Here is a 27,281-nt window from a genome sequence, read left to right on the forward strand (position 1 = left end):
CAATAGAAAGCCAAAGGTACTTCCATACAGATCAACAAAGCTAGTTCTGCCCGGAGATTATGCTACATCCTGTTACAAAGGGCAAGAGCTATTGCACTTGCAACTGTACATTCGTATCAAACAGATTCTGCTGCAATCAAAACATTTGCACTTTATTCTCAAAGTCAGTGCAGGAGGCAGTCTTGACTAAAGCATTTGGATGGCATCTTAAGAGAGATTATTTCCTTGCAACAACACAAAGCAAAGCAATTAATTTGTCACAAAAACAGATTTGAAATCTGTTTCCTCACTAGTCAGCAGCAGCATGCAGACTGAGAACATAATACATGATAGAGATGGCTCTTCAAGTGTTCATTTTCATCACATGTGCCTTTTTGACATTCAGAGTACAGAGAAAGGGAGTTGCCAGAACAGAAGGGATGAATTTTGCACACAAAATTCTGGGGAAAAAAAACCCAAATGAAAAACCCCCCAGGAGGAAAAGACAGAAGGATGTTAAACCATCTGAACAATTATGTTACATAGGGAAAAGAGAGAAAGAAATAAAAGAAGGATTTTTAACTCTTTATATAGGCTACCATAACTTGTATAATAAGATCCATATCTAGTACAGATATATACACATAACAATTTGATGTCAAAATTTGGAAGAGAAAGCCACTCAGATTTTATATCCTATTTTTCACTGGATAACTGGTTCAAAAGTTCTGAGAAAACACAAACAGATAACTTCTGTTTACTTTTTAGAAAATCAACTTAAAACAATATAGAAGTGGGGTTTTCACTGACATTTACTGCTAGAAGTACAGTTTTATTCACGTATGTTCTCCAGCCAATTGCAGTGTATGTGTGATGCCTCTTGAAGAGCAAGCCTTCCAGACTGGTTTGAAAAGAACATTTTTTTTCTGATTGGAAGCCTAAAAGATCACAGATAATGCCTCAAAAGATAACTTTACCTGATGCTTAATTCCAATCAGAATTGTCTCTTGTATGATTTATCAGAGATAACTGATCAAAAGTTCCCACTTAAAAGTGATTTCCATCTAAGTAATTTAAGTTTAGTTCTTTTTATTTGATTCTCTGTCCAATACTGAGTGTTTTCATATCTCATAAGGTAAGAATGGATATCCATTATCACATCTTTTTATGTGTGCCCAGATCATTTGTACATTTCCTATACAAAGTCTCATCACATTTCTTCCACATGATCCTTCATAAAAGACATTACTTTGCTAAGTTAATGAACCTGTCCTCCTTGTTTCAGGTTTAATCTCATCTCTGGATGCACTTACACTGTAATTTCTATAGTAAAGTGTTGGTTATGAAGGCTATCAAGGATTATTCATATCTAAAATGGGTTTTATTCCCTTCTTTTACTAACAAATAATTCTAATCAGTCAGTGTAATTATGTGGATAAAAGTTACAGTAATAAAGAAGACAATCAGTTTCTTTATTTTTTTCATCCATTTTTACTTTTTCTGTTAAGTCCATGTCCATATATATGGTCCACAGACAAATTATCTCCTGTTGTGTTACTATATTGCCTCAAAGTCGAGAGGCTGACTATTAAGATACAAATGCAGAATAGTAATGGTAACAGGGAAAAAAACTGTCACCTGAAATTTAACTCACCAAGCATAGTAGGATAGATATCCACAAGAGATACTACATTTGGTATTTGGTGCTGTTCTCTTAAACCTGGCCCCATAACTAAAAGAGGAACATGGGAACTTCCCTCATACATGCTCATTTTATAGAACTGACGGTGTTCCATAGCAAGTTCTCCATGATCAGCAGTGAATATAATGATTGTTTTTCCAAGAAGCCCAGTATCTTGCAGAGCTGAAATAATCTCACCTGCAACAACAGAAAGATAATGAAAAGGACACATTCAAAATACTTCTTCCAAGATCTGTATCTGCAAAGCAGCATGCAAATTTCAAGGAACCCTCCTAGTTCAGTGGAGGAAACTCCTCCTTTGTTTCACATACATTTGTGCAACAAAAACACAACATACGCTCCTCTATTTTTGTATGTACGTTTGTGCAACAAAGACAGGGCCAAGATCCATGAAACTGGTAGTTAAGCAAAGCACTTAGGCATCTTAAACATTAAAAGTTTAGGATGATTCATGCCTAAACAGACTAGTTAAAAGATGTTATAAAATTACAACTGCAGTGCAGTTACTTTGTAATCCCTTATTTCCTAGTTCTGTAAGGCCTCCATTGATCTTTTAATTCATAAAATGAGGAGGAGCAATTCTGTGTCTTTTAATTCACTTTATCAATCTATTATGCTGTCCTAGTTTAGGCCATATGCCTAAAAGATTAGCTTATCTGATCATGAATTTCATACTAGCATGCAAACAAATTCTTGGTCATTCATGGTCGCTTTTCAAATCGAAAAATAAAATGCTGTAAATTAAGACCAACTTGCATTGTAAATTTTTTATCTGTAGACCTTCCTGCAAACTCTGAAGAATTCTTATTGTATAATTAATTATTTCTTCATAACTTTCAATAATATGCTTCTAAGGGACACTCCAAATGTAACCTTATTCTTCAGTCAATGTGTAACAGCTGTTATCCAGTCTACACATTTGAAATTAACCTCAAAGGAAAACTACTTATGCCCTAGAATGTATCTTTTCTTCCAGCTCAACTTTTACAGTCTGTCCCCTACAGAAAAACGTTTCCATTATTTCAGTTAGCACTTAATCAAAGAGACTTAGTTCCTCTTGTACATGGGTGTCCTGGGTACAGAGGAAAAGGAGGGTGGAGTTTCCAGCACTATTTAATAACATACCACTTATGTCATGGAGGGAGCATTTTTTTCAGCAGGAGATGCTAAGGTGTGTTGAAGTTGATTCAGTCCCACCTCGGAAAGGTGGGAACTGTTCCCTTAACTGTTGCTGAAGTCAAAGGATGCTGTAACTGTTTCCAGAACCCTGACAAGCTGTAACTATTCCTGGAGCAGCAGGAAGATGAGATTAGCTGCTGCCACCACCACTGCTGCTACTGCTTCTGCCACTGATGCCACTGACAGGGCCAGCTCTTTCAGCAGCTGGACCCTTTATTTGGATTAATTAGCTCTCCAGGCTTTGTTTTGTCCCTGTTTCCCATTGTTTCCAGGCTAGAGGAAGGATAATAAACTGCAGAAACTTTTTTGCCTGTTTTTGTTTTCCTGAGCTGCATGGTCCAGTGTGGGAGGGATGGGGATGACAGTTGCCATCTTGCCTTTGTTTGGAAAAACCACACTAGGTACTCTCTTTGGGAGTATTTTTGCTTTTTTGTTGGTGAACACTCTTCCTTTGGGTGGAGCACTCTCCCTTAGTGTCCTCTTTTATCTATATTGCTGTGTTTATTGTGAGTTTCTTGGTAAAATTGATGTTCCCACTTCTGGTCTCTCCTAGTATTTCCTGTGCTGTCAAAAGGGGATGGGGGAGGAGGGGCAGCTTCCATGGGGTAATTTTCCCATTGCGTTTTAAACCAGTGCAATAATAATAATGCCATACTTTGCTGCAGTCACTGGTTTTCTACAGAGCTTCTGACTGCTGGCTGTGATTACTTTCCAGAGTGCTCTCAATTCACCTAAAAGGCTATCCTATCATTTATCATATAGATTGATTAGGCAACTTCCACAGCTTACTCTCAGATGTGAATTGTGGTGTTTTGTTTTCTATCTTTTTCCCTGAAGATCAGCCCTATCAGCATTTTTAAAAAAAAATCAAAACTAGAAAACCCACTGTGTAATAAGACATTACCTACCCAGCATGGCATCTGTCTCTGCACACATAGCATAATAAAATGCTCTAATGTTTCTCACTTCTTCCTTTGTAAACTCTCCTGTGCAATTTTTGGTGTACGATGAGTAATAGTCAACTGGATGCATCTCTGAAAGAGAAGACCACTTGGGTATTTTAATAGCTTCATAATTTACCTAAAAAATAAGAGGAAGTTACCATTACTTTAGCAACTGAATTAAACAAGTTTTTTAACAGAGATTTAATTTAAGAAATTATAGCATATATTCACAGTAGTTCTCAATCTGTGGCCCAGGAAACACTAGCTGCTTATTTGTTACACCATGCAGCCCCCTCCTCCCTACTTCCCCACAGTTTCCAAAGGTAAAGTGGTTTTTAAAAACCTAAGAAAATCAACAAGAAATTAAGGCTAGGAGCCACAAATATGTGCTTCACCAACTGCTGTATATTTTTAAGAGACATATCACAGAACACTCTTCTAAAGTAGGTACAGAATATTGGCATAGAGTCTTCATAACTGTAGAACAACTATAAACCCATGGATCTAAATGATTGGGTGTTATGTGGGACTAGAGAACAACATGGAAAACCATGTAGTCTGGGAAAGCCTCCAGGACAGTGATGACAAGTCTTGACATCTTGATAAAAAGAACTGACTACATTAATCCAATTTTCTTATACTTTCTACATGTTTCTACATATGTCAATCCATTTAGTTATAAAGAAATGTAAGATCAGTATGAAACCAAAAAGCCAATCTATTTGTATATTCAAACTATGCATAGTCACAGATATTGTCTACTTCAGTACTAGCTTTAGAGTCTTGAAATTTGACACACACATTTAGCCTTGGCTGTCATACTTGCAAATATTCCCTTAAATAAAAGGGAACTTGAGGCAATTTCCTCTCGTACTTTCAGTTGTTACTTGGAGGAGAAGTCTGACAGCTAAACAAGTAGATAAATCTGCAAGAGTTCATGTGCTCACAGAAGTAAAACCTGGCTTTGTAACAGTCAAATAGACACAACAAAATATAAGTTTCCTTAGGATCTATAGAAAACACACTACTAGGAAAAATCACAAAGATAAAATAATAATGTTTCAGTCATTTTCTTATTGTTCAAGGTTCTTAGCTACATTTTGGAGTTACATTTTGGACTTTGCAAATGGTATTTATTAGCTGCTTAAGATAAGAGAGCAAAAAGTGTCCCTCTCCATCCATGATTCTTTTCTACAGGACTTCAGCCTAGTTTAAGTATTCACAAAGCCACAATCCCTTTTCTGTTTATGGTAATGTCCTGGGTAACCCAAAATGCTACTGCATTCCATATCTCTCTGTGCTGTAAGATTGTTACTGTGTCTTTATGACCCGAAGCATGGCTGGAACCAGAATTGCAGGGCAGCCAGGAGATACCAATTCCTTTAAAAGGTCAAGAAACCCAAGTTGACTCCCTCTTCTGCTGAAGGAGGAGACTCTGCTTCAAAGGGGGTTGATATGGTGAGTGTCTGGGCTTCCAACTGTAGCAACTCGGGAAAACTGCATTCAGCAAACAGAAACTGTACTCCCACTGATCTCTGCAAACTCTATAGGCAGCAAAGCTTGATTAGAGGTTTAGGCCATCCCACATCAGTGTCCAGAGACCAGTTTCCCCTGCTCCTTCTCCAGTACACCAGCAGATCAGAAGGCACCAGCACCAACACTGGCAGAATCTAGCTGGTGCAAGAGGAAGCAGCGAACAGCTGTGCTGCCCCCACATGTGCGAGAACTTCCTATCTGCCACTAGACCTTCGTAAGCTCCAGCCTTCCCAGGAGGGTTTGCTACCACCTGTTCCCTTTGTTTCTTGGAGTGCATGGTCACCCGTGGCAGGTGCCACCTTGGAAAGAGCCTGACACCACTTTCCCTTTGCCCCCTGCAGGCAGTTGGCAGTGGGAGGCTGTCACATTAGAAGGAGGCAGCACCCCAACAGTTTGGGGTCTCTTTGTTCCCATGGAGCTCCTGCGATTTAGCAAATTCATATCTAGTGATTATTCACTGCTATTTTTGCATGTTGCTGTTTCACTTGTTAGTAAACTTATTTTTTCACTTATATCTATTGGTATTGGCTCCTTATTGGTGGAAAGGGATTGGTTGAAACTAAGGGGAGGAATTCATTTTAGAATGTCAACCTCTTTGAATCATCTTAAACCAAGACATGTAATTCATAACTAAGAAAGAAGTCACATGCCCTGAAAAATTGACAGCTTGTGTGAAATACAGGGGACCATCTGTTTAACAACACAGCATTTCACAAACATACTGTGTTGATACTCTGTTCTGTATTACAGCCCAAATAAACAGGACATTTAATTCAGTTCTTCATCTGTGTGATCAAACTTCTTAATGAGATTACCTCTGTGATTTTAAAAGACTGCTTCTTCCATGACCCAAAAAGAGCTACATTGCAGAAAACTAGCCAATGGTCAGTAAATGGTAATATGTGGCCCACACAATGCAGTATGTATACACAGTGATGGGAAGGAGCCCAGCAAACTGTGCAGTTAAGGTACTCTGACTGGATAAAAGATGACAAAAATTTGTCAAAGATGTTGTGACTGTGACTCAAAAACTGTCTGTGACTCAAAAAAAAGTACCTATGCTTCCCAAGATACATCTAACCTAGCAATCAGCACCCAGCAAGTTTTTCTTAATGTCTAAGCTAGATCTTGCTTTTTGTAATTGAAAGGGTTTTTTTCTGAAGTTCTTCCTCTCCCCACAGACTTCTCACCATTCCCACAAGAACCCTCAATCCTCACTATTATGAAAAAAATTCACATCTCTCAATGTTCATTTGTAAATCCTTTTTTTCTAAGTATTTGTATTTTTGGTACACCTAGAAAAAGACATTTAGCAGTTCTGTCATAGAAAAGGCCACAAGTTATATAAATTGCATATGGAGGGGTTTTTGGAAGTATGAAGTCTTATCAACCTAATTCTAATTCTTCAGCTGCAGAGAATATTAATGCCTTTCTGCAATTAAATCTATGTTTATATTTTATGGCAGATAATGGCAACTGGAAACTATACAAGACAGAAAAAAGTATTTCTTCTTTGGAATAGAGTGGCACTTCTTAGTTTTACACATACAGACATAAGGACACTTTCTTGTGCTTCAAAACCTACAGTAGCATAGAAAAAGTTAACAGAAAAGGAAGACTTCTACTGTGTCATATGTTGCTTTGTGTTCTAGGTCCATACTGCAGGAAAAGTCAATCTTTCACTGTAAAACTCAGACAAAATCATCACACATACCATCATTTCTAACAAGCTTCTAACAAGCAAAATACAGAATGTTCATAACAATGAGCTTTAGACCACTACCAAAATTAATTTACAGCTAAGAATAGCAACAATCTCATTTTTCTTAATGTGTTTCTAGCCATTGAACTCCATACATACTTAATGATTCAATGACTACTGCTAACAAACCTTTTCCCACAAGAGTCAAATTTGTTACTTCTATTTTCTTAGGCTTTAATCAGAAATCTAACATCTCATTCAAGTACTTTTTACTGCATATTGAAATATCAAAACTGGGTCTATCTTGAAAAACCAGGAATAAAATACTGTTTATAATAAGTACAGTTATTAATAAATTAATATTTAAATTTTATATTCACATACCTTTTCAAGCCAATAGGAAGATGTTAAAAATGTAGAGGATCCAAAATTTTCTCCCGCATAGGGTGACGGGTACGGGTGTGGTAAATTTAGTCCCAAGTAAAGAACAAATGGTTGAGTAAAATTAACAGCTTCTTCTTTTATCCAATTTACAGCTTTATCAGTATTCTGCCAATCTGTTTCCATTATTCTAAACTGCTTCCTATGGCTTGTAAGTTTCACCATGGGTCTTCCTTCTTGTCGGAGCAGGAAGTTAACATCCCTAGTCCAAGCTTCCACACGGTTACTGAAAATACATACACAAGTCACATACTCAACAGAAAATATTTTCTTCTCTTTTCCTCCAAGTAAAAAGCATTATGAATTCCTGAAGAACTTCCCCTACATTTTCAGTTGCAATCTACTTCCAATTCCTGCATAAAGGAGAATTGTTATTTAATTGAACAATAATGATTGTGCATCTATTTTATACTCAGACCTTCAGCCTTTCTATGTCTGCGTCTGAATCTTCTTTCTTATTTATTTTCCACTTCTGTCATAATGGCTCTTCTCACATCCACAAAATAATACTTAGATATACCACTCCATCTTGTGGCACCTTCTCCACGTTTTGGCACAGATTCACACACTATTTATTTGTAAACTGGGCCTGAGATTTTTATGTGAAAGAGTCTAACGAGAAATAACTTCACTGGTGAGGCTGCCTTTAGAAACAACATTCTTGATGAGGCTTGTAGTATTAATTAAGTACACTTTAGACAAAAATCTGTAAGAATTATTTCTCTTGTATAAATCCTATCAAACAAATAACAGAAAAGAGTTGTTTAGAAACAACATTCTTGATGAGGCTTGTAGTATTAATTAAGTACACTTTAGACAAAAATCTGTAAGAATTATTTCTCTTGTATAAATCCTATCAAACAAATAACAGAAAAGAGCATAAACAAAGCAAGAAGGAGGGAAAACCAGCAATATTTTAATGACAAAATATTTTTTTAACAGCTTTTCTAATGTCATGGCAATTGTTGTCTCTCTAAAAGACTAAAAAAAAACAATCTAAGCTGCAAATATCCTTGTTTCTTTGCTGAGTGAATGATGGTGGACATTGGTAAGAGGCAGACTATCTAAGACTGAAATATGATAAAGGAGTGTGTGTGTGCGTGTGTCTAATTGCACCTAATGTCATAATACTGATTTATACAGAAAAAAATACCGTGTAGGCCATAGGCCAGTCTGATTATCTAGTCAGACTGAGATTAGGATCAAGTTTAAAGAACAAAATCCCCTCTTAACTAAAAAGGAAGCATTAAGTAACTCTAACCTGTTTAATATTAAAGAAAAAGCTTCTCTTTATTATTATTTCAACAAGAAACATCATTATTAATCAGTGAGATAGAGCATGTTCATAAAAACAACACAGAATGAAGATTCCCCTACAGCTCATGGAGAAAATGGTGAGGAAGGCTGTCCCTCTGCAGTCCATGGAACAGATATCCACTTGCAGCCTATGGAGTACCCCACACCAAAGGAAATGGATATCCAAAGAGGGCTGTGATCCTGTGGAAAGCCTGCACTGGATTCTAGTAGGACCTGTGGACCTGCAGAGAAAGGAATCCATGCTGGAGCAGGTTTACTGGCAGGACTTGTGACCCCCTGGGGGGACCCACAGTGGAGCAGCTTGATCCTGCAAACAGGAGTGCATCCCATGGAAGGAACCCATGCTGGAGCACTTTGTAAAGAACATCAGCCCATTGGAAGGACTCACTTTGGAGAAATCAGTGACTGTCCTTTCAGTGGGGGAGGGACACCACACTGAAGCAAAGGAGGTAAGGAGTTCTCCCCCTGATGAGGAATGAGTAGCAGAGACAATGTGTGATGAACTGACCACAGTCCCCATTCCCACACCCCTATGAGTAGATGTGCTAGAGAATTTGGAAGTTAAGCCTGGGTAGAAGGGTGGTGGAAAAGTGTTTTAAGATTTGGGTTTACTTCCCCTTGCCTTACTCTGGCTACTAATTGGCAATAAATTAAATTAATTCTCCTAAGTTAAGCTTGTTTTGCTGTGTACCTGAGTGATCTCTCTCAGTCCTTATCTTCACCATTGAGTCATTGTTTTTTCTCCTTCCTGCTCACTGGAGGAGGTGGAGTCATAGAACAGTTTGTTCTATCATGCCGGCCCTGGTGTGTCCATCCAGGGTCAACCCACCACAACAGCACATGTCTTTCAACACTTACAGCCTTCAAAAAAAACTCTCAAAACCTCTGACATTTTGTGATAGCAGGATTAATATTTAATTATTATAAGTATGGGGTTTTGTTCTGGTTTTCCAACACTGTTAGTATTACCAGGAAGTCTTAAGGCAAGATAAAAAAAGTTTATGAATTTCACTTAGGGAGCAATAATACCAGTGGAAGAAAATAATCATGTTGGGCAAAACCAGTTTCTGTATTACCTTTCAACTACAGATAAAAGCCAAAGTACAGCTGCAAGAGATATGCTTGCTTCTCCATAAAACTGCAGGACATATCTCTGCTAGGTACCTAACACAATTTCTTCTAAAGCTACTACAATTTCAACTGGAGACTGAAACCACGTGACAGCTCACTACATGATTTGTTCACTGCTGCCCATTTCACAGCAGGAAAATCTACCTGATTACCTTACTGAATGATGTCCAGAAGTAAAGTCCAATTTCCCAAACTTCTGTGTATGGTAGCCATGCTTCTCCATGAGATCCATCCATGTTACATAACCTGGATCTAGACCTCTGAAGTTATTCCAAGATTCTGTTATATGAGTGAAAAGACCACTCCACATCGCTGGGAAAAAAAAAAAGATGAGTGATTAGTATTCCCCACCTATAAGGTTGAGAAGGGATTAATCTTCTCATTATTACAGAGGTAAAAAGTCCAAACTGTGATACAATAGAACAAGGAATACAAAGTATCACTTTTTCAAATTTTATTTAATCATAAATACAAGTATCAAAATTTACTCAAATAATCCCCAGAATTGCAGAAGAAGATCCTATCTTTCCAGGTGCTATGCAATCATTAAACCAAGTTTTAATTAGATCAGAAAATAGTCTTCTTGATTTCTGAAAGAAAATGGCATGGTAGTACAGATCCTGACGAAACAATCCTGTATTTACATGTGTTTCAGAGTATTAGTTACCCTTATTACAATTAGATTTAATGGGTGTTTAAAGTTAAGCATATTTGTGGACAGAATTACAATATAGTATTTTCATAAATACAATATGCCCTCAATTTTATTCCTTATAGGTAATATACTTCACTACGAGTTGCAGAAACAAAGTGAGAATATTAAAGAAGATACCAAGAAGAAAGGAAAGCAAGGCAAGAGCTGCAAAGGAACTATAAGGGAAGATTTTTCAAGTGAGTTCCTATTTCTTTGCAGCTTATCAAGAAACATTCACTCTTTCCTGTGCTAATTAAGAGTTAAAGGTAGTCCCAAAAGAAGAACTAAGTCATTTCACAAGCAATAGGAATATCCTGTAAGCAAAGTGTATCAACCCCACATGGCAATACTAGTCCTTTCCCCACCCCAAAGCTGTCTTTCCCACTATCTCTTCTTGTATCATCCCTGACGCCTCCACAATAGATGCACCCTCAATTCCTTGCAGGTATCCAAGCTCCTGGCTAAGCAAAAGATGTCCTGCTCATTTAGAGCCCTACATATGACCTCAGTAATCACAGCTACCTATAACACTACACATAACTGATGAATCATTTAATTCATTATGCACTTTCTTCCTCACAAGAGTACTAACCTGCCACTTTCACAAACTTCTTAAAATTAAATAACATAAGGTCATTGTTCTTAGCAATAAAAATTGGCTGAAAGACACAAGCATCAAGAAAAGAAAAGGAAGGCCAACTGCTTGTTCATGTAATGTCACCCACTTAAAATGTGACCATGAGAGAAAGAAATAGGGACTAGGTAATCAATAAAGATAATATTAAAAATGTAACACTTTATTTGACTGCCTTCGTCTGCTGCTTCTTTCAGTGTATGCTTTGAGAGGAAGGGGGATCTTTTTATAGCTACAGATTAAGGGGGTCTTTGCATCAACTGAAAAAGGTAGAAATGTTTTAAGATGTAATCTTTGATTGAGGAATATAGTTTCCTTCTATCTTCCTATCAAATTCTGCAAGTGTGAAATTGAACACAAGTGCATTAAGTAAAGAAAAACATGGAAGTATTCAATTAAAGCTAATGAAAGATGCATCATGTATCTAGAAGGCAGTGGCAACTGCTACCACTTTATTCAGCTATTATTATTTATTACTCTTTGCTGAATACAGGAAAGATATTTATTAACTTTGTATTGGGAAGAGAGAGTAGTTCTAAATGTAGTTTCAGCACTGCACCAGAACAAATCAATGATTTCTCTATAAATCCTGAAGATTTTTTAAAAATCTGAAGCTTCAGTGGAGTTTGTAAAAAGATTTGGGACCTTACACTTAACTGAAAAAAGGAGAATAAAAAAATAAAGGAGGAAAAATAAGAAACAGAAGAGATAAACACATGAAAGAGAAGAATACTACAAGAATTCAAACACAAACTAAAAAAAAAAAAGGATCTTATTGAAAAGCATAAAAATCCCTCCCCATTAAATAATTTCAAATTTCCCATCATTACCACATATTTAAATTGACATGTGTAAGCATTTATCTGATGTTTTGCTTGGTTCTACCTGCGCGGGAAGGACAACAAATTGGAGAATTGGTGTAGGCATTGAGAAAGACAGTGCCATGTCTTCTCATAAAATTTATGGAAGGTAAATCCACAGTCTGATTTCCTGGCAAAAATGTCAAGCGTCCATCCTGCAATGAGACAAAAGCAGCACATAAACAGCATTAATGAAAACTATCAGCTGCATTAATTCATATATTTGTAACCATGGACTGGAGGTGCTCAAATGCTGCCAATTCTACGCAGGAATGGAAAACAGTGTTGAGAAAATCTAAGTAGAACAATATAAAATGGATCACATTTGAAGAAGTTCAATGGAAAAGATAACTGAGCTTCTTTATAGTGAAATTAATTTCACTGTATCACTATATATATTCCAAGCTCCAGTTCTTCAGGGGTGGGGTCCTACCATGACACATTCAATGGGAATAGGTACAGTGAAAGGTAACAAGGAGTAAGACTGAATCCCAATGTAGATGTGTGCACTAGCACATATTTCTGTGAAACCAACATTGATTCCTCATCCTTTTTAAAGGTTTATCCATACCACTTCTCTGTAAACTTATTTGAAACTATGGACTGGAAAAGGGATCAGAAAGCTAAAGAAAAGCTACTCTCCCACAGAAATCCCACCCGCAATGGCTCCCTTTTGATACTTCCATAATGCTAATTTTGATGCTTTCATAAAGCTTTCATAGACAGATTTTTCGATCAGTAACTTAAAAATTATTAAACATTTTGAATAGGTAATTTTACAGTAAAAGATTATCATCACATGTCATTGTGTTTTATCTGTCACTTTTATTCCTTTCCTTGGTTGAATAAAATGTGCCAACACAGCCCCAGCCTCACTGGCTCTTCAGTGAACAGATAGGTGACAGTCCATCTGCAGTTTTAACTGCAGAAAAAAGTAATTCCTGGCATTCGGTTTCCGGCAGAAATACTCTCGGATAACCCAGTATTGTAGAGAGTCACTTCATTTGCACCAGCAGAGCTAACTGCAGCATCCTAGCCTCTGAACTCAGCTCATATCAGAACATGCTAAATGAGCAATCACCTAATCTTGTATACTGCTACAAATGGCATCTTGAACAAGCACTCGGTAGGACAAACTGGAAATAAAGCTGTAATAAACAGTAAGAACTTGAACAAAACTTTGGGCTGAAAGTGTTCTTTAGAAAGCTGTCCTGGTTCCAGCCAGGACAGGGTTCATTTTTGCAGTACTCAGAAGGGGACAAGGCCAAGACATGGAGGTTATTGTGTACCAGCTCATGTCATTTTCCAGGGACAGGTGAAAGGGTTCCTTCCAGGTCAGAGTAGTGTGGCAGCCAACAGGTACTGTTGGGCTCTGCATAGTATTGTGATGAGCATTCAAATGGGAATTGCTCACCTCTCTTGTACATTTTTGCTATTAACATTATTGCCGTTACTGTTCTAGTAAACTGTTATAGTTCTGCTGTTTCTAGTAAATCGTTCTTACCCCAATCTGTGACCTTTATCTTTTGTGTCTGCAATTCTCTGCTCCAGCCTGCTGCAGAGGAATGGTAGGGGGACAGAGAAGCAAGCAAGCGGCACATGGTTTGGAGTGATTTCAGTGGGAACGCTAAATAGGAGAATACTAAACCATGACAAAAGTACACAACTGCTGGGCAGTTCTGTAAACAACACATTCTTAACTTTCTCCAACAAAGTCTTGTTTGAACAGCTGGAGACAAGAGTGCCTTATATTGATACTGTGATACCATATTCAATGACACAGCAGCAAAATAACTCCATATTCTTGGTGTCACAGTACGCTCGGTGTACTGTGACATGATTATTGTTTCTATAGATCTATTGATGACAGGGTATTCAGTGAAAGTAGTAAACGTCTTGAATTGGCTGAGAAGGCGGAAGCTCAACAGCTATTTCTGGAAATACATCCCCTAAGAACTGTGTGGGATTTCTAGGTTTTGAAATACCTAAGGAAACAAAATTACTTTAACACAAACAAGCACCTTTCATCCAGGAACTTGAGCTGCACTGCAAGCAAAGCCTGTCATCCATCACACAATAAATTTCAAGTAGTAATTCAGGAGCTGAATTGCCTACCAGAACATTTCACCAGGAAACCCTTGGAATAGCACAATGCCTGATGTGACACAGCAGCAGAAAGCTAACTGTTCAAGCAAGAGGGCACTGTTCTGCAGGACAAACACAATCCAGCATCACTGTGAAGAAGATTCTTGTCCCACTTGGCAAAACAGGTGTGATTCCTTCACAGGCAGGGTGACCCACAACAAAGGCAGGCATACTTTCTAATAAAAGCCCAGACCTTTTAACAGCCTGCAGGACCTAAGCTTTTTTTCCAGAAAAAACTGTTAGTTTCAACAGTACCTTATCCTTCCTATTCTCTACTAGTGATGTAATCAAAATGTTTAATCAATTTCTACCTTCAAATCCATCTCAGAAAAAAAGCTTACACAACACATTTCTTTTACTATACTCTTCTTTGTATGCACTATGCAAAGATGACATTTTTCAAAAACAGCACTTTGTTATTAATTGTTTACCTAAGAATTCCAGAAGCATTGTGAGTTTTGCCTTTCTCTTTTGTAAGGGTTACCTCATTCATCTCTGTAATATAGTTTACAAGAATCTTCCTGCTTAAAGGAGACATATAAACGTTCACCTAAGGTTTGTCTGCAGCCTCTGCTAGCATCTGGATATAAAATGGACATTGACTAACCCTCAGGATCTTAAATACTGTAATTTTAACTATTGGTAAATAGACTTTTAGCAAAAGCTGAACATTTGGAGAAAAAAATATGCATTATTTTGGAATATTAAGAGAGACTATTTACTGAAAATAAAATTAACAAAGAAGGAAGGAAATCAATAAGGCGCTATTACATAAATAAAAAAGGAGCTATTTCTTTGTCTTTGAAAATCACAATGAGTGTGTTTAAAGATAGGGCTTGAAAAAAGATAATACACACTCACAAAATATTTAGGAAAAATTCATCCCAAGAAAAACAGGCAGCAGGCAAGAAGCCAACTGCTCTTACCTGCGCAGTCAAGGATGGAAACCTAAGAAGGCTAGGGATCAAACTTCCTTAATAGTGAAAGAGAAGTGATGAAACGTGAAAGCACCTGGAGCTTAACACCACGGAATTTATGTTTGATTCCACAACAAGGAGTTTTCAGGCAAGTTAGAGAAACCAAGGCTCCTCAGAGTAAAACACATCAAAGCACTTCCAGTGTGCTGGTGGCACAGTGAGAAAACTGTGAAGATACATGCAAGGATTAGTATTTGTGAGTGGAAAAATTTCTGTGTCTGAAGGGTAAACCAAATATATTAATAAATCACTGTAATGAAGCCGCTAGATGCCTACTGCTATAGATACACCTCTGACCAGTTTACTGTGTTTTTATAAGAGCCTCAATAAACCAAGTCTTGGTGATAAAAAAGTCAGTAATTTCATCTGTGATTCCAGAAATTCGCTAGCCCATTTGTTGTGGAAACCTATCATTCATAGGATCTACAATGGGAAAGCGAACCGAATAGCATTCACTTTACACAGCAGCCCCGTTCCAGTGCCGGCTGCCGGCCACAGAGTCCGGCTGGCACGCCCCGCTCCGGGCCCACAAGTTGTATCACGCCAGGCCGTGGGAGCCACCTGCGCAGAGGTTTCCGGCTGCTGTAAAGCCTCTGATGCGAGCACGGCGCAGCCCCTTGGGAAGCGGGCCGCGTTCGGCGTGGAGCACTGGGGCGAACACTCGGGCCGCGTTCGGCGTGGAGCACTGGGGCGAACACTCGGGCCGCGTTCGGCGTGGAGCTCTGGGCGAACACTCGGGCCGCGTTCGGCGTGGAGCTCTGGGCGAACACTCGGGCCGCGTTCGGCGTGGAGCTCTGGGGCGAACACTCGGGCCGCGTTCGGCGTGGAGCACTGGGGCGAACACTCGGGCCGCGTTCGGCGTGGAGCTCTGGGCGAACACTCGGGCCGCGTTCGGCGTGGAGCACTGGGGCGAACGCTCGGGCCGCGTTCGGCGTGGAGCACTCGGGGCGCGAGCGTCTCGCCGCACGGCGCGCGCCGCTACCGCAGCCCCTGCCGAGCCTCCCGCGCGGTGAGCGCCCGCTTACGCATGCGCGTGCCTCTGCACTCGGTAATGCACGCATAGGACGGCGGTATGTCATCCTCGGTAGTTCCGTCCAGGCCACCGCCGAGGATTCCCCCGCCCCCTTACCTGTGGGGGTGCCCTTCCACGCCCCGATCACTCACCAAGGAGTCGCAGGCCACCAGCACCACATTAGATCGGGGCTGGTCCCCGGGGGCAGCGGGCCGCGGCCTTGCTCCCGTTCCGGCGGCCATGAGGAGCAGCGCCAGACCGGCTAGCCCCAGTGGCCCGCGGTCTTGCATCGCTCTGGCCCCCAGCTGTCTAACTGAGAAGAGCAGCAGCTCCGAAAGCAGATTCCGGGGCTCTGGCCACAGCGTAAGATTTGACTCCACTGCTGGCTGCTCGCTCACTGCGGCCTACAACTCCCATGGTGCCCAGGGCCGCAGCCTGTAATTTCCGGCATGCCCCGGGAAACGGGAACTACATCTCCCGCAGTGCCCCAAGAGAAAATGGCGACTGCCCTGGTGTGTTGCTGCCCCGCGTCGCATTGCGCATGCGGCCGGGCGGCGGCTGAGGCGGAGGCGGCGGCGGCGGCGGCGGCTGAAGGTGCGGCGGGAGCGGGTAGTGGGTGGCGGGCGGCGCCGTGGTGGCCTGGCTCGGTCCGCCGCAGCTTTCCCTGGGGGCCTGCGGGCGTGGATTGCCTCCCCAGGCAGTTCGCAGCCCCAGACCCCATCCGCGGACCCCGGACCCCACCCGCAGGCCGGGCTGAATGGCCTCGCTCTGGGGGCCGGCCGCCTCCCCGGTGTCCAGGTTTGCGCCGAAGTGGTATTTTGCCTGTAGGCTCAGTGGTATTTTGCCTGTAGGTATTTTGTCTGCAGCTCATGCTGGACAGTGCCCGCGGTGGGGTGCGTTTGTGATGGCCGAAGCGTCTGTTCCCTCGTAGGAAGCAAATTTATCTCCAGGAGCTGCTGAGCAATGCAAGTCCGACAGATTTCTTTATAGGTTCTGAGGAAATCTGAATTTCGATGTTATCCTATGTCCAACCATTCCTTTGTTTTTGCTTTGCCGCGCCTAAAAAGTTTTTTGTTCTTCAGCTACTTGCTTTTTTCATCTTTTTGGGTACTGGCAGCAGCAGTTTTGTTTCTCAGTCTCATCCTATCTCGGCAGCTTTGACTGTCGTGTTTCTAAAATTCATTTTGGTGTACAACATACAAGAAAACAGTGCAAGATTGTGTTAAAAAGCGCGAATGCCTCTTTGCTGTGTTCTTAAATGCTTTTTCTTTTTTGATTCATGACAGTTAGTCATAAGCAGAATCTGCTTTAATTGTGTGAGAAGGGCGGGCCGCACCGGGATGTGACAGCCATGGTGCTGCTGTAGAAACCACACAAGAAAAACCTTGATTCTTAGCAGCCACTGGAACACATTTCTCGGGCAATAGGGTTCCTAAGCACTTTAAGCAGGGTTCACTGCATAGTTTCTTTTTAAAGAGGAGCTGCTGTGTGTAGCGTGTTTTCTCCTAAGTCTAACTACAGGCTCTTAAAACACCTCTTCATTAAATTTATTGTTAATAAAAAGTTTCATTCTTGGATAGCTACATTGTATCATTTAACTCTTTGGAATAATGACTGAATCCTGCAGTGGAGCTAAATGTGAATCGTTTTAACCATGCCATCTTTTTAATCGGTTTCTGGTGCTGTATGCTTTTTGGCATACTGCACTACATTTCTCTGAAATAACCTCTGTGCAATAGAGGTATAAACATTTTGTATGTGTCAGAATATCTATTTTTACAAGAACTGATAATACATTCTTTGTATTTAGCAGCCACAATGTCAAATAAGGAGGTGAAGGCAGCATTAAAGAGTGCTAGAGACGCAATAAGAAATAAACAGTATAAGGAGGCCTTAAAACATTGCAAGGTAATTATTTTTATACTTGGAAGGTAAGTTTGGGGCTTTTTGCACATTTTCTTCTTTTTCCCATACCTCTACAGCTATATAATAGTTCAGAGTGTAGAGTACCTTATTGATGTGATAGTTGAGATGGATTTTCAGATTTAACTTGATTATTTGTGTTAGTATCCCACATGTAAAGGTTCATTCCCTTTCCTTTTGAATTTGCTTACATGTGGTGATAAAAGTATTAAGTCTAGAATGATAGAAATAAAAATCCATTTCTAATCCAGACCTCCTGGGAGTGCTTTAATTGCTGAGCTGCAAATACAGGTTACTAGCTCAACACTTCAGGTATGAAGCATCCTCTTACATAAGAAACTGAAGTTACTAATCTTAGCATCTTCCTTAAAATTACTTCTAATATTGCCATATAAAATAATCCACCAAACTGTAGTGATAAAACTCAGTACATGGATCTATAAGTTACTTTTCTTTAATCAGTTTTACTTAAAATTGTTTATTTTAGGCAGTTTTGAAGCAAGAAAAAAATAACTACAATGCTTGGGTATTCATAGGCCTGGCAGCTGCTGAGTTAGAGCAGCCTGATCAGGCCAAAGGAGCATACAAGAAGGCTATTGAACTTGAACCAAACCAGTTACTGGCATGGCAGGTATGTGAATATCCACTTTTTGTTTCCCTCAGAAGTATCACTATGGAGTTAAATATAGGAATAAAGCAGAGTTAAGACTTGTATCTTGTTTTCTTGTGGCCCTTAAGTTCCACAGAAGCTTTGGAGTAGGTGAGGTCCCTATTAGTTGTGTGTCCAGTGTAAAATCATGGTCAAGTTTATTTTCAGTATATTTGAGTTTGTGTTTGTTGTGTAGACTACACAGCTGTGAGACGTGTAAGGGAGAATATGAAGTGAAACAAATGCAGTTAATTTGTCCACATAAAAATTTCTGTGCTTGTAGCTCAAGAAACACTTGACAGTTCTTCTCTTACGGAGAGAAAATGTTTTATCTAGTAATGTATTTTTCCAGCTTTCAGCATCAAAAGGATTGTTAATGAATGTTGTTGTTACTTGAAAGCAAAGTTGTGCATTTAAAATAGCTGTGTGGTGTGTGCATTAAGAGCCTATTGCAATATAGATTTACAACCTACAATTTTCTTATATATTGATTCATGAAACATAAGGTTTCATATTAAGTCTTGCTGATACCAACAAGCAATGCTTTTCTAAGATAATAAGGTTCTTAGTATTTTCAGTATAAATGCTATTTTAAAATACAGCTGTTGGGGCCTGAATTCAGTGTATGTTGAAATTTTCTCAGTTTTGCAATTCTGGCTTTCTTGATACAATACTTGGGGGTATATATATATATATATTGTTATATATTTTGCATACTACATATACATGTATAGTCATAAGGCCTAGTGAAGTTTTATATTGTCTTTTGTGCAGACAAGATCAAGTAGTAGATACAAGTTTCAAAGAACTGTTGGTACTAGTTAAGAAAGTGAAGAAAGATTTTACTTAATATAAGTAGATTGAGTGGGCTGTGCAGAATTCTGCACAGTGATTACTGCCTTAACACTTGACCCCATTGAAGGCAATGGAATATTTTTAGTATACAGAACAGGTAACATTCTCATAAAACATAAGCACTGTCATCAAATCATACTTTGTTTTTTTTTTTCCTTAAGGGGCTAGCAAATTTGTATGAGAAACCCAACCAAACAGATGTCAAAGGAGACTTAGCAGATGTTTACCAAAAACTCTTGGAACTTTATGAAAGGTAAGGGATATTGAATGCCATACATTCAGTTATAAGATTTCCAGTTCAGTGAATGCCATTGGTGATGTACAGGACTTTGAGTTTTTAAAGCCTTCTCACATCAGTCATTCGGCCCTTTTGCTAAGGTTTTCTCTGCTTAGGTAAGGTTTCTTTTTCCTTTTCCTTTTGGTAAAGCAAAAGCTCTCATAGTTTACTTGTACTTGAGGCTAGTAGTTTAGGGAATCCCGCATTATCCTCTTCTTGTCTAAACTCACTGCCTTGAAGCATTTATCTCCAATAGTTCATTGCCTGCATTAATAAGAAGGCTTATTTTTCACTACTTTAAGATCACAGAATATGTGTCATGTAATTAGAGGCACAGTTCTAAACAAATCTAACTTAACTGTCACTGTAGTTGACTGGAGTGTTTGGTTGTTCCCTTATTTTGAAAACTGATCAATAAGTCCCTAAAAGTAAATTTTTTATTCAGAGCAGCAATGAGTAAAATTTATAGGGTGATTTTTAGTATCTATTCTATATATTAGTTTGACAACTGAACTTACTGAAAATTACTTGTCAGAATTTGATAAACATTACTCTATTATATGAAAAACTTAGCTTGTTTTGGGGGAATTTTCTTCCTTTCTAGTGGTGATAAGCAGAAATGGTGTGATGTATGTAACAAGCTTGTGGAACTATATCATCAAGAAAAGAAATATTTAGAGGTAGGTCAAGCACTTTCTTACTTCTAACAATTATTTTCTGTTTAATCTAACTACTTTTCATCAAGGAATCCTGACTCTTATGGGCCACAGACCACTTAAGATCTCCTTGTGGACCACAACCAGGAAAAACTGATTTTAACTGTATTTTGTCTTTTGCACTGGGAGAGACTTAGATGCAATCCATTAAACTGACAGAACTGGCAAAGACTATTAGTATTGAGACTGAAAAGGCAGAATATCATTCTTCTGTTGTATTTCTAGAAGAGAAAAATGGTGTCAAATGCACATTTACATGCAATATGTGTGAGTCAGGTGTCCTTTGCCTGGCTTGGCCGGTGCTACGTGATGATGATCCTTTCACTGATGGGGTGATCCCTTCCTAGGCTGTTACTGAAGCTTCATTCTAGAGGGTAAGGTGGGATATGTACACAACCTGAACTCGATTGCATATGTCTTATGCACTGCATTCCCAACGCAGTGATAAGGACATGAAAAGCCTCTTCAGAGCAGCACAAGCTTTGCAGAAGTCATTGTGACTCTAGTCAGTACCACAAGGTGGAGTTGTGAAATACCTTCTTGGTTCAACAATAATGTTTCCTGCAATCTCACTAATATTGTTACAGAATGTATATTTTTGAGGTATGCTGTTCACTTTGCTCTTTGAAAAGGCTATTTACTTATATGGTGGTGCATGATTGTACTCCATGTCATCTTCCCACCTCTCCTCCAGCAATGGAACACAAAGAATTTTACATAGCACAGAGTGTGGGGCTGAAGGCTATAAATTCACTCCAAAGCCTCAGTGTATACCAACTTCTTAAATTAAATTTAATGCTGATAGTTTAGCATATGAAGGCATACTTACTCTATATGGCAAAAGAAACTGAAGTTAGCCTTCAGAGTCCTATTTTTTCTTTTCAGTTCTGTTGACTTTTTAATACTGGTATTTGAGTGTGGACTGCTTCTTTTGTTCTCGTTCTGTTTGTAGTGCTCTAGATCTTTAGGTCTACTTTTACTGTTGATTTCCTTCAGGGACCAGAGTCAGAATTCATATACTCTTGATGTTCTCTAACTTAGTGTACCTTGGATGGTAGAGAGGTCCCACACAATGCTTTGGGACTTGCTATTTATTTAATCAGAAAGCAGGTAAATCTGGGTTACTGTAAATGTTACTCTGTTGTCTACCCTAGAGTGATAGAGTTTGATACCAAAGGGCATCAAAGGGTACCCCCAAGGATGAGGGGTTCTACTTGTGTCTGTGCACTTTTGGCAAAGAAATAGGATGTGCAGGATCTGCTTTCTGAGGAAGGACAGAAGAAAGATGTTGGGAGGACATCTGGCTTAGGAATGCAGCCACTGCCTAAACAAGAGATAAAAAGACGGAACTGGGGAGGGGTTTATGGTAATAAGCGATTATAATATGTATATGGTGACCGTGTATAAGCAACGCACCTGTAGAGGGTCAGATTGCGCGCCAGGTGGAGCAGTCCACCATGCATTCCTTACCCATTAAATAATGACAATTTCTTAAAGCTACATTGTTGTTAAGGAGTTAATTTACCCAGTTTTCAGTGAATTTTGTTGACAAGTTGACTACTTATATCAGACTTTCAGCTCTTTAAAGAGTAATCAGCATGGGTCATTTGTTCCTTTTGACAGGTGGCTGAAACTTGGCAGAAACTAATAAGGATGAAACAGGAGGAAGGTGCAGAAAAGGCAGAGCTTCATCAGCTCTGGAAGAAGATGATCCAGTTACTGAAAGACAGTACAAGGAACCAGGATAATAATACTGGGCAGTTGGTAATGTTTCTCACTCCTTGTTCAGCTAGGTACATATATATGTCCAGTGCAACTAGTAATTGAAGCCTGTTTGTCTGAGTTGATTGTCTCAATGTTCAGAGGTACTAAACTTCTGAGGAAAAGTTGGGCAGTTTTACCTTCTGACAGAAACAGCAACTGTGCAGCAGCCTGAGCTGAGGCTTAGGTGTAATGAGTCACCTAAGTTCTTCACAAATTGTTCTAGAATGGTTTATTCTACAGGGTGTAGTCCTTCAGTATCAGACTGCATGGGTCCTTTTCTTGCTCTCACATATTCTCACTCCTCTCTCTGCCTGTAATTGCTGTTGCACTGGTTTCTTCCCCTTGTTGAATCTGTTATCCCAGAGGCACTCCCAGCATTGCTGATGCTCTCTTTCTTAGCCAACAGCATGTCTGTCTTGAAGCCAGCTGGCATCAACTCTGTTGGACATGGGGAAAGTTTCTGACAGCTTGTCATAGAACCCACCCCACTTAGCCTCCCACTAGCAAAGCTTTGCCACACAAAACCAATACAGATGTTATTCAAAACAACAAGCTTCCCCCTGCTTTCAGATAAGTAGGAAGAGATGGGTTTGTGAGGTTTTTCCATTTCTTTGTACCTATTCTTTATCTGAGATAAGAATGTTTTGGTTCAAATTTTTTTTCTTCTCTAGATATTAAGCTTTAACTGCTTAGGAAAGTGTCAAAACTGTTTGAAACCAAACAGAATGGTCACGAGCTTTACTCATCTTGTGTTCTCTGTGGACAAAGTTAATTTTGTTTTCTCTGATTTATCTGTTCTTGGAAGATGAACCTCCTTCAACATCAAACATGGAAATTTCTCGTCTCCAGTCCGCTTGATAGCAGTGTTTCAGAAAGGAGAAAATACAAATGGAAGTTATTTCAGATGGCAGAAGATTGAATCTGGATCTCTGCTTTTGAGAAGGCAAAGGCTTTGACTTAGAAGCTAGTGTAGAAAAGGGGTGCTTCAGGCAGCACTGCTTTCTTTTTTGGAAAGAAAAAATAACTTCAGAATATTTTTTAAGTAGCATAAACCTCAGGAACAGGTTTCACATGCAAATCTACAGCTTACTGCAGTTTTGAATAAAGCACCTGAACCTGGAAGGATGTGGACCTGAAGGCATCAGACTTCAGTATTTCTCTAGTGACAAGCTGTGTACAACTTTTTGTTTAGCATGGTTGTTTTGTAAGCCTGCACTCTGGTGCCTGTGTTCCCCAATATATAAAGAGTCAAGAAAAAAAAAAAAGACTAGACTTCTAGACCAGAGTGGAGAGAAAGGCTGACAGCTAACCTTACAGGATAGTAACCTAATTTCCTTCTTTGAATTGGGATTAGGTTTGAAGAAGAGTGTGTTCTTAAAAATTTTACCTTCCTTGTACCATCTTACATTTTGTGGTATCATATTATTGCTTCATCTTGTACTATATAATTTAGGTGCTGAGTGCTGCTTCATGATAAGAAACCTGCTTCATGTCTTTTTCTGTTCATAGCACTAGTGTAAACTTAATGAGTAGAACCTAGGTAATAGCATGTAACTGTCCACTTTAATATGGAAGGGCTGGAAAGCATGTCCTCTAAGGAGCAGATAACTTCCGGTTTTCCTAGTTTGGAGGAGACTGAGGGGTACCCTCTTATTGTCTGCAGCTTCCTGAGCGGGGGAAATGGAGAAGGAGGTGCTGAGCTATTCTTTCTGGCATCTAGTGATAGAATATGTGTGGCTGGTTCCAAGGACTTGACATGTGACAGCATTTCTTTACCAAAAGTATGGTCAAACATTGAAGCAGCCTTCCTAGAAAGTCAGCTGGTGCCCCAAATCTATCAGCATTCAAGAGGCATTTGGTCAATGCCCTTAATAAACATGTTTTAGCTTTTGGTCAGATCTGAAGTGCTGAGGCATGTGGACTAGATGATTGTTGTGTGTTCCTTCCAACTAAAATACTGTATTCTATGAAGATAACATTTCCCTAGAATAATTTTTTTTACACTCCTGATTTTTTGTCAGCTTTTGACTGCATTTGAACATGCGCTGCACTCTGCTGACACTGTTCCTGGTGAAGACCACCAAAAACTTTACAAAGACTTCATACAGTGCTTGTCAAAAGTAAGGTTATGTTAAAGTGTCTTTCTTCTAAGAAAATAGATGTATTATTTCACATCTGAGAACTCACACAAATAACTGTTTACTCTTTTTTCCTTTCAAGTTTCCTCATGAAATAGCTAGGTTGGAAAAGGCCTGTCATGATATGATGGCTTTGTACCCTACTATGAGTTACCCTTTGGAAGTACTTTGCTTGCACTTTGTTCAGTCAGGTGAGTAGAATAGATTTAGGCATTTTTGGGGCTTAAATTTTTTAAATAGTTGATTTTGTGACAATCTGTTTACAAGTTTTTACTTTCACAAAGAGTGTACAAGTACACTCTTTACTTCTGTGGTATGTTTCTGGAAATAGTGTTTAGTCCTATGACTTGTCATTTCCTTGCCCTGTAACTGAGTAGTGACTCTTAAGTGACAAAAACCTGCTGTAAGTGAAGTCCAACTCTTAGAAGTCTCAAAGAAAAATGCATTAATTGAAGGCAGACTCTCCAGATAAATGAAGATTAGCTTCTTGACCTTTTAAGAAAAAATGAAAGGGTGTTAGCCAGTGTTCTGAGGTTAACAATGAACTATGCTTAGGTTATTCTTGACACAGATTCTCTTTCATCATAAAAAAAAACCCTCCCCAAAACAAAATAAAAACCAAAACAAAACAAAAACACAAAACAAAAAAAAAACAAACAAACCAGATAAACATTTGTGAAACTCTGTTAGAAAGTGTTCCTTGTGGATAAGGAATAACAGATCTTTTTAGATCTATATTCTGAGTAGAAAATGAGACTCTTTGAGGAGAAAAAAACTAAAACCTGGTGTGTTCAGAAGTGCAGGGATCTGAAACTATGCATTACTATTTTGAGTCATTTACTAAAAAACATTGCAATAGTGTTGGACATTTTCTCATAATTTTTAAAGGTAATTATTAGATTTTAGCTTTTCATTTTATTGTTTAAGGCATCAGAAGTTGATTTTATTTCTTTTTAAAGCAAGGAAACCAAATCAGAAAAAGAAAACCTCTAGAAATAGCTTTCAGCTTAGGTAGAAAAAGGGCTTTTCCTGTTCTGAAGAAATGGAATATAGTAGCAAAATCAAGCAGGTGAGAATTTTTCACTTTGTTTTGAAAGTATGAAGACAAATGATGCCCAGACTCTCAATTTGTAAAGTGTTTAAAAATGCTTTATATTTTGGAGAAATGGGCAGAAACTAATTTTCAAAGGAAAAGGTTAGCACACTTCTTGTATACTAACACTGACAATATCTCACCATCCTACAAGCTTCTTGGAGAGGGAAGGATCCTGCTTATGTTTTAGTAAGGCTGTTTGTTTAGATCTGCTATGCCACATGAATCAATAATTTCTTAAGGAAAATAATAGTTTGAAGGTTGTTGCAAGAAGTCACAAATTTTCTGTAAATATTGCCAAGTCTACAATCACAGCTAAACACAGGCATCAAAGTGGCATCAGTTAAAATTAAGCTAAAACATTAAATTATATGGTTTCACAGAAAGGTAGTTTCAGCAAGCTTATCACATCAAATTGGTAGGTACACAATGTCTCTTAGGAAGGAATTTAGGAAGGAAATTATTTTGATTTATTTGTGGAAGATTTTGACATATGGGCATACAGCTGAACTTCTATGAAAAGCGTATGAAGGAATTAATACTTATTAATAAAGGAAGTATATATATAAATATTTATTTTAAAAGGTGTAATTTAGCAAAAGTGGTTAATGAGGTTTCAGACTGTCAGTTTATTTTGTGGTCACAGTACTGAGTATTTAGATTACTTCTTGGGTTTTGGTTTTTTTATGGGATAGAGGATGATACGTGTGTAGTGCCTTTGGAAAATCAGTTTGAACTCAAAAGGATAATGATCATTTGCATAGATAAGATAAGCTGTTGCAGTTGTTTTTTAAATCTAAAACCCTACAAAACATGTCTTTTTTCTGAAACCAGGTACTTTGTCAGAAAAAGCCCTGCACTGTTTCTCTAGGCTTTTGGAGATGGATCCAAACAGTGGTCCAGGCATCATTTGTTTTGGTATAAAATGCCTTAAAGAAAATAAATACAAGGAGGCTGTTAAGAGTCTTACTGAAGGTAAATGCATAATATGAGATGTGAGTAATCTGTAACTTGAACACCAGTTTATGTTGAAAATTTAGAGAATCTTATTCTTGCATAGTAGTTTGCAAATTCTAAGACCAGCTAGATTTTTAGAAGAATGCTGAACACTGTCTGTGTTGAGATTTTTAAATATAGCTTTAAGTATAACATCTCTGAAGCCTTTCATTTGTATTATAGTAAGCTCTGTAGTATTTTAAGGTAAACTATTTTTAATCCTACTGTTAATGGGGAAATAACTATATGAAACACTAAATGGAGCAACAGCAGTAAATGAAGGAATGTGGAATTTATAAAGTGAAATGTAATGCAACCTCTCTAGTAGAGTCACTGTATTTCTCTACCTGAACAAAGATGACTTTTCTCTGAAGTTACTTCATTTTAAGTTGGGTAAAGACTCACACTGAGTATCTAAAGAGAAATACTGTAAGAGGTTTTTTTCTTTTTTGTTGTTGTTTTACAGTAACCATATTTGCTGAAGACTTGGCTTACTTATCTGTAAATTAACTTGCTTGTATTGAAATGGCGAAGCTCTTTCCAGAGTACTCATAAGTATACTAGTGGGAAAATGAGGCTGTCCACTGTCACTTTGCTGCTGTGGCAGCTAACAGTGA

The 27,281-nt window shown here is 38.8% G+C and overlaps 2 protein-coding genes across 6 annotated transcripts in view; one reads left to right on the top strand and one right to left on the bottom strand.

Annotated features, from left to right (window-relative positions):
- The window catches only part of ARSK (arylsulfatase family member K), a 37,974-nt gene extending 21,406 nt beyond the window's left edge, over nucleotides 1–16,568 (bottom strand). For 2 of the 5 annotated variants that reach the window (XM_068177029.1, XM_068177028.1), the window contains exons 1-6: nucleotides 16,406–16,568; nucleotides 12,145–12,274; nucleotides 10,084–10,243; nucleotides 7,427–7,709; nucleotides 3,769–3,940; nucleotides 1,634–1,858 (exon numbers count right to left, since the gene is read on the bottom strand). In XM_068177029.1, coding sequence (XP_068033130.1) covers nucleotides 1,634–1,858; nucleotides 3,769–3,940; nucleotides 7,427–7,709; nucleotides 10,084–10,243; nucleotides 12,145–12,274; nucleotides 16,406–16,543 — 1,108 coding nt within the window. In that variant the 5' untranslated portion in view covers nucleotides 16,544–16,568. Of the gene's footprint in view, nucleotides 1–1,633; nucleotides 1,859–3,768; nucleotides 3,941–7,426; nucleotides 7,710–10,083; nucleotides 10,244–11,054; nucleotides 12,017–12,144; nucleotides 12,275–15,275; nucleotides 15,440–16,405 lie in introns of those variants that run through there. The other 3 variants (XM_068177030.1, XM_068177032.1, XM_068177031.1) reach the window with 3 other exon arrangements.
- A 1,197-nt stretch (nucleotides 16,569–17,765) lies between these two features.
- SKIC3 (SKI3 subunit of superkiller complex) overlaps nucleotides 17,766–27,281 on the top strand; it is a 46,725-nt gene continuing 37,209 nt past the window's right edge. The window contains exons 1-8 of the mRNA XM_068177019.1: nucleotides 17,766–18,161; nucleotides 18,664–18,807; nucleotides 19,842–19,933; nucleotides 20,562–20,637; nucleotides 22,297–22,437; nucleotides 24,459–24,557; nucleotides 24,658–24,766; nucleotides 26,503–26,643. Coding sequence (XP_068033120.1) covers nucleotides 18,072–18,161; nucleotides 18,664–18,807; nucleotides 19,842–19,933; nucleotides 20,562–20,637; nucleotides 22,297–22,437; nucleotides 24,459–24,557; nucleotides 24,658–24,766; nucleotides 26,503–26,643 — 892 coding nt within the window. The 5' untranslated portion in view covers nucleotides 17,766–18,071. The remainder of the gene's footprint in view (nucleotides 18,162–18,663; nucleotides 18,808–19,841; nucleotides 19,934–20,561; nucleotides 20,638–22,296; nucleotides 22,438–24,458; nucleotides 24,558–24,657; nucleotides 24,767–26,502; nucleotides 26,644–27,281) is intronic.

The sequence above is a fragment of the Anomalospiza imberbis genome, chromosome Z, assembly GCF_031753505.1.
Source record: "Anomalospiza imberbis isolate Cuckoo-Finch-1a 21T00152 chromosome Z, ASM3175350v1, whole genome shotgun sequence".
Classification (NCBI taxonomy): domain Eukaryota; kingdom Metazoa; phylum Chordata; class Aves; order Passeriformes; family Viduidae; genus Anomalospiza; species Anomalospiza imberbis.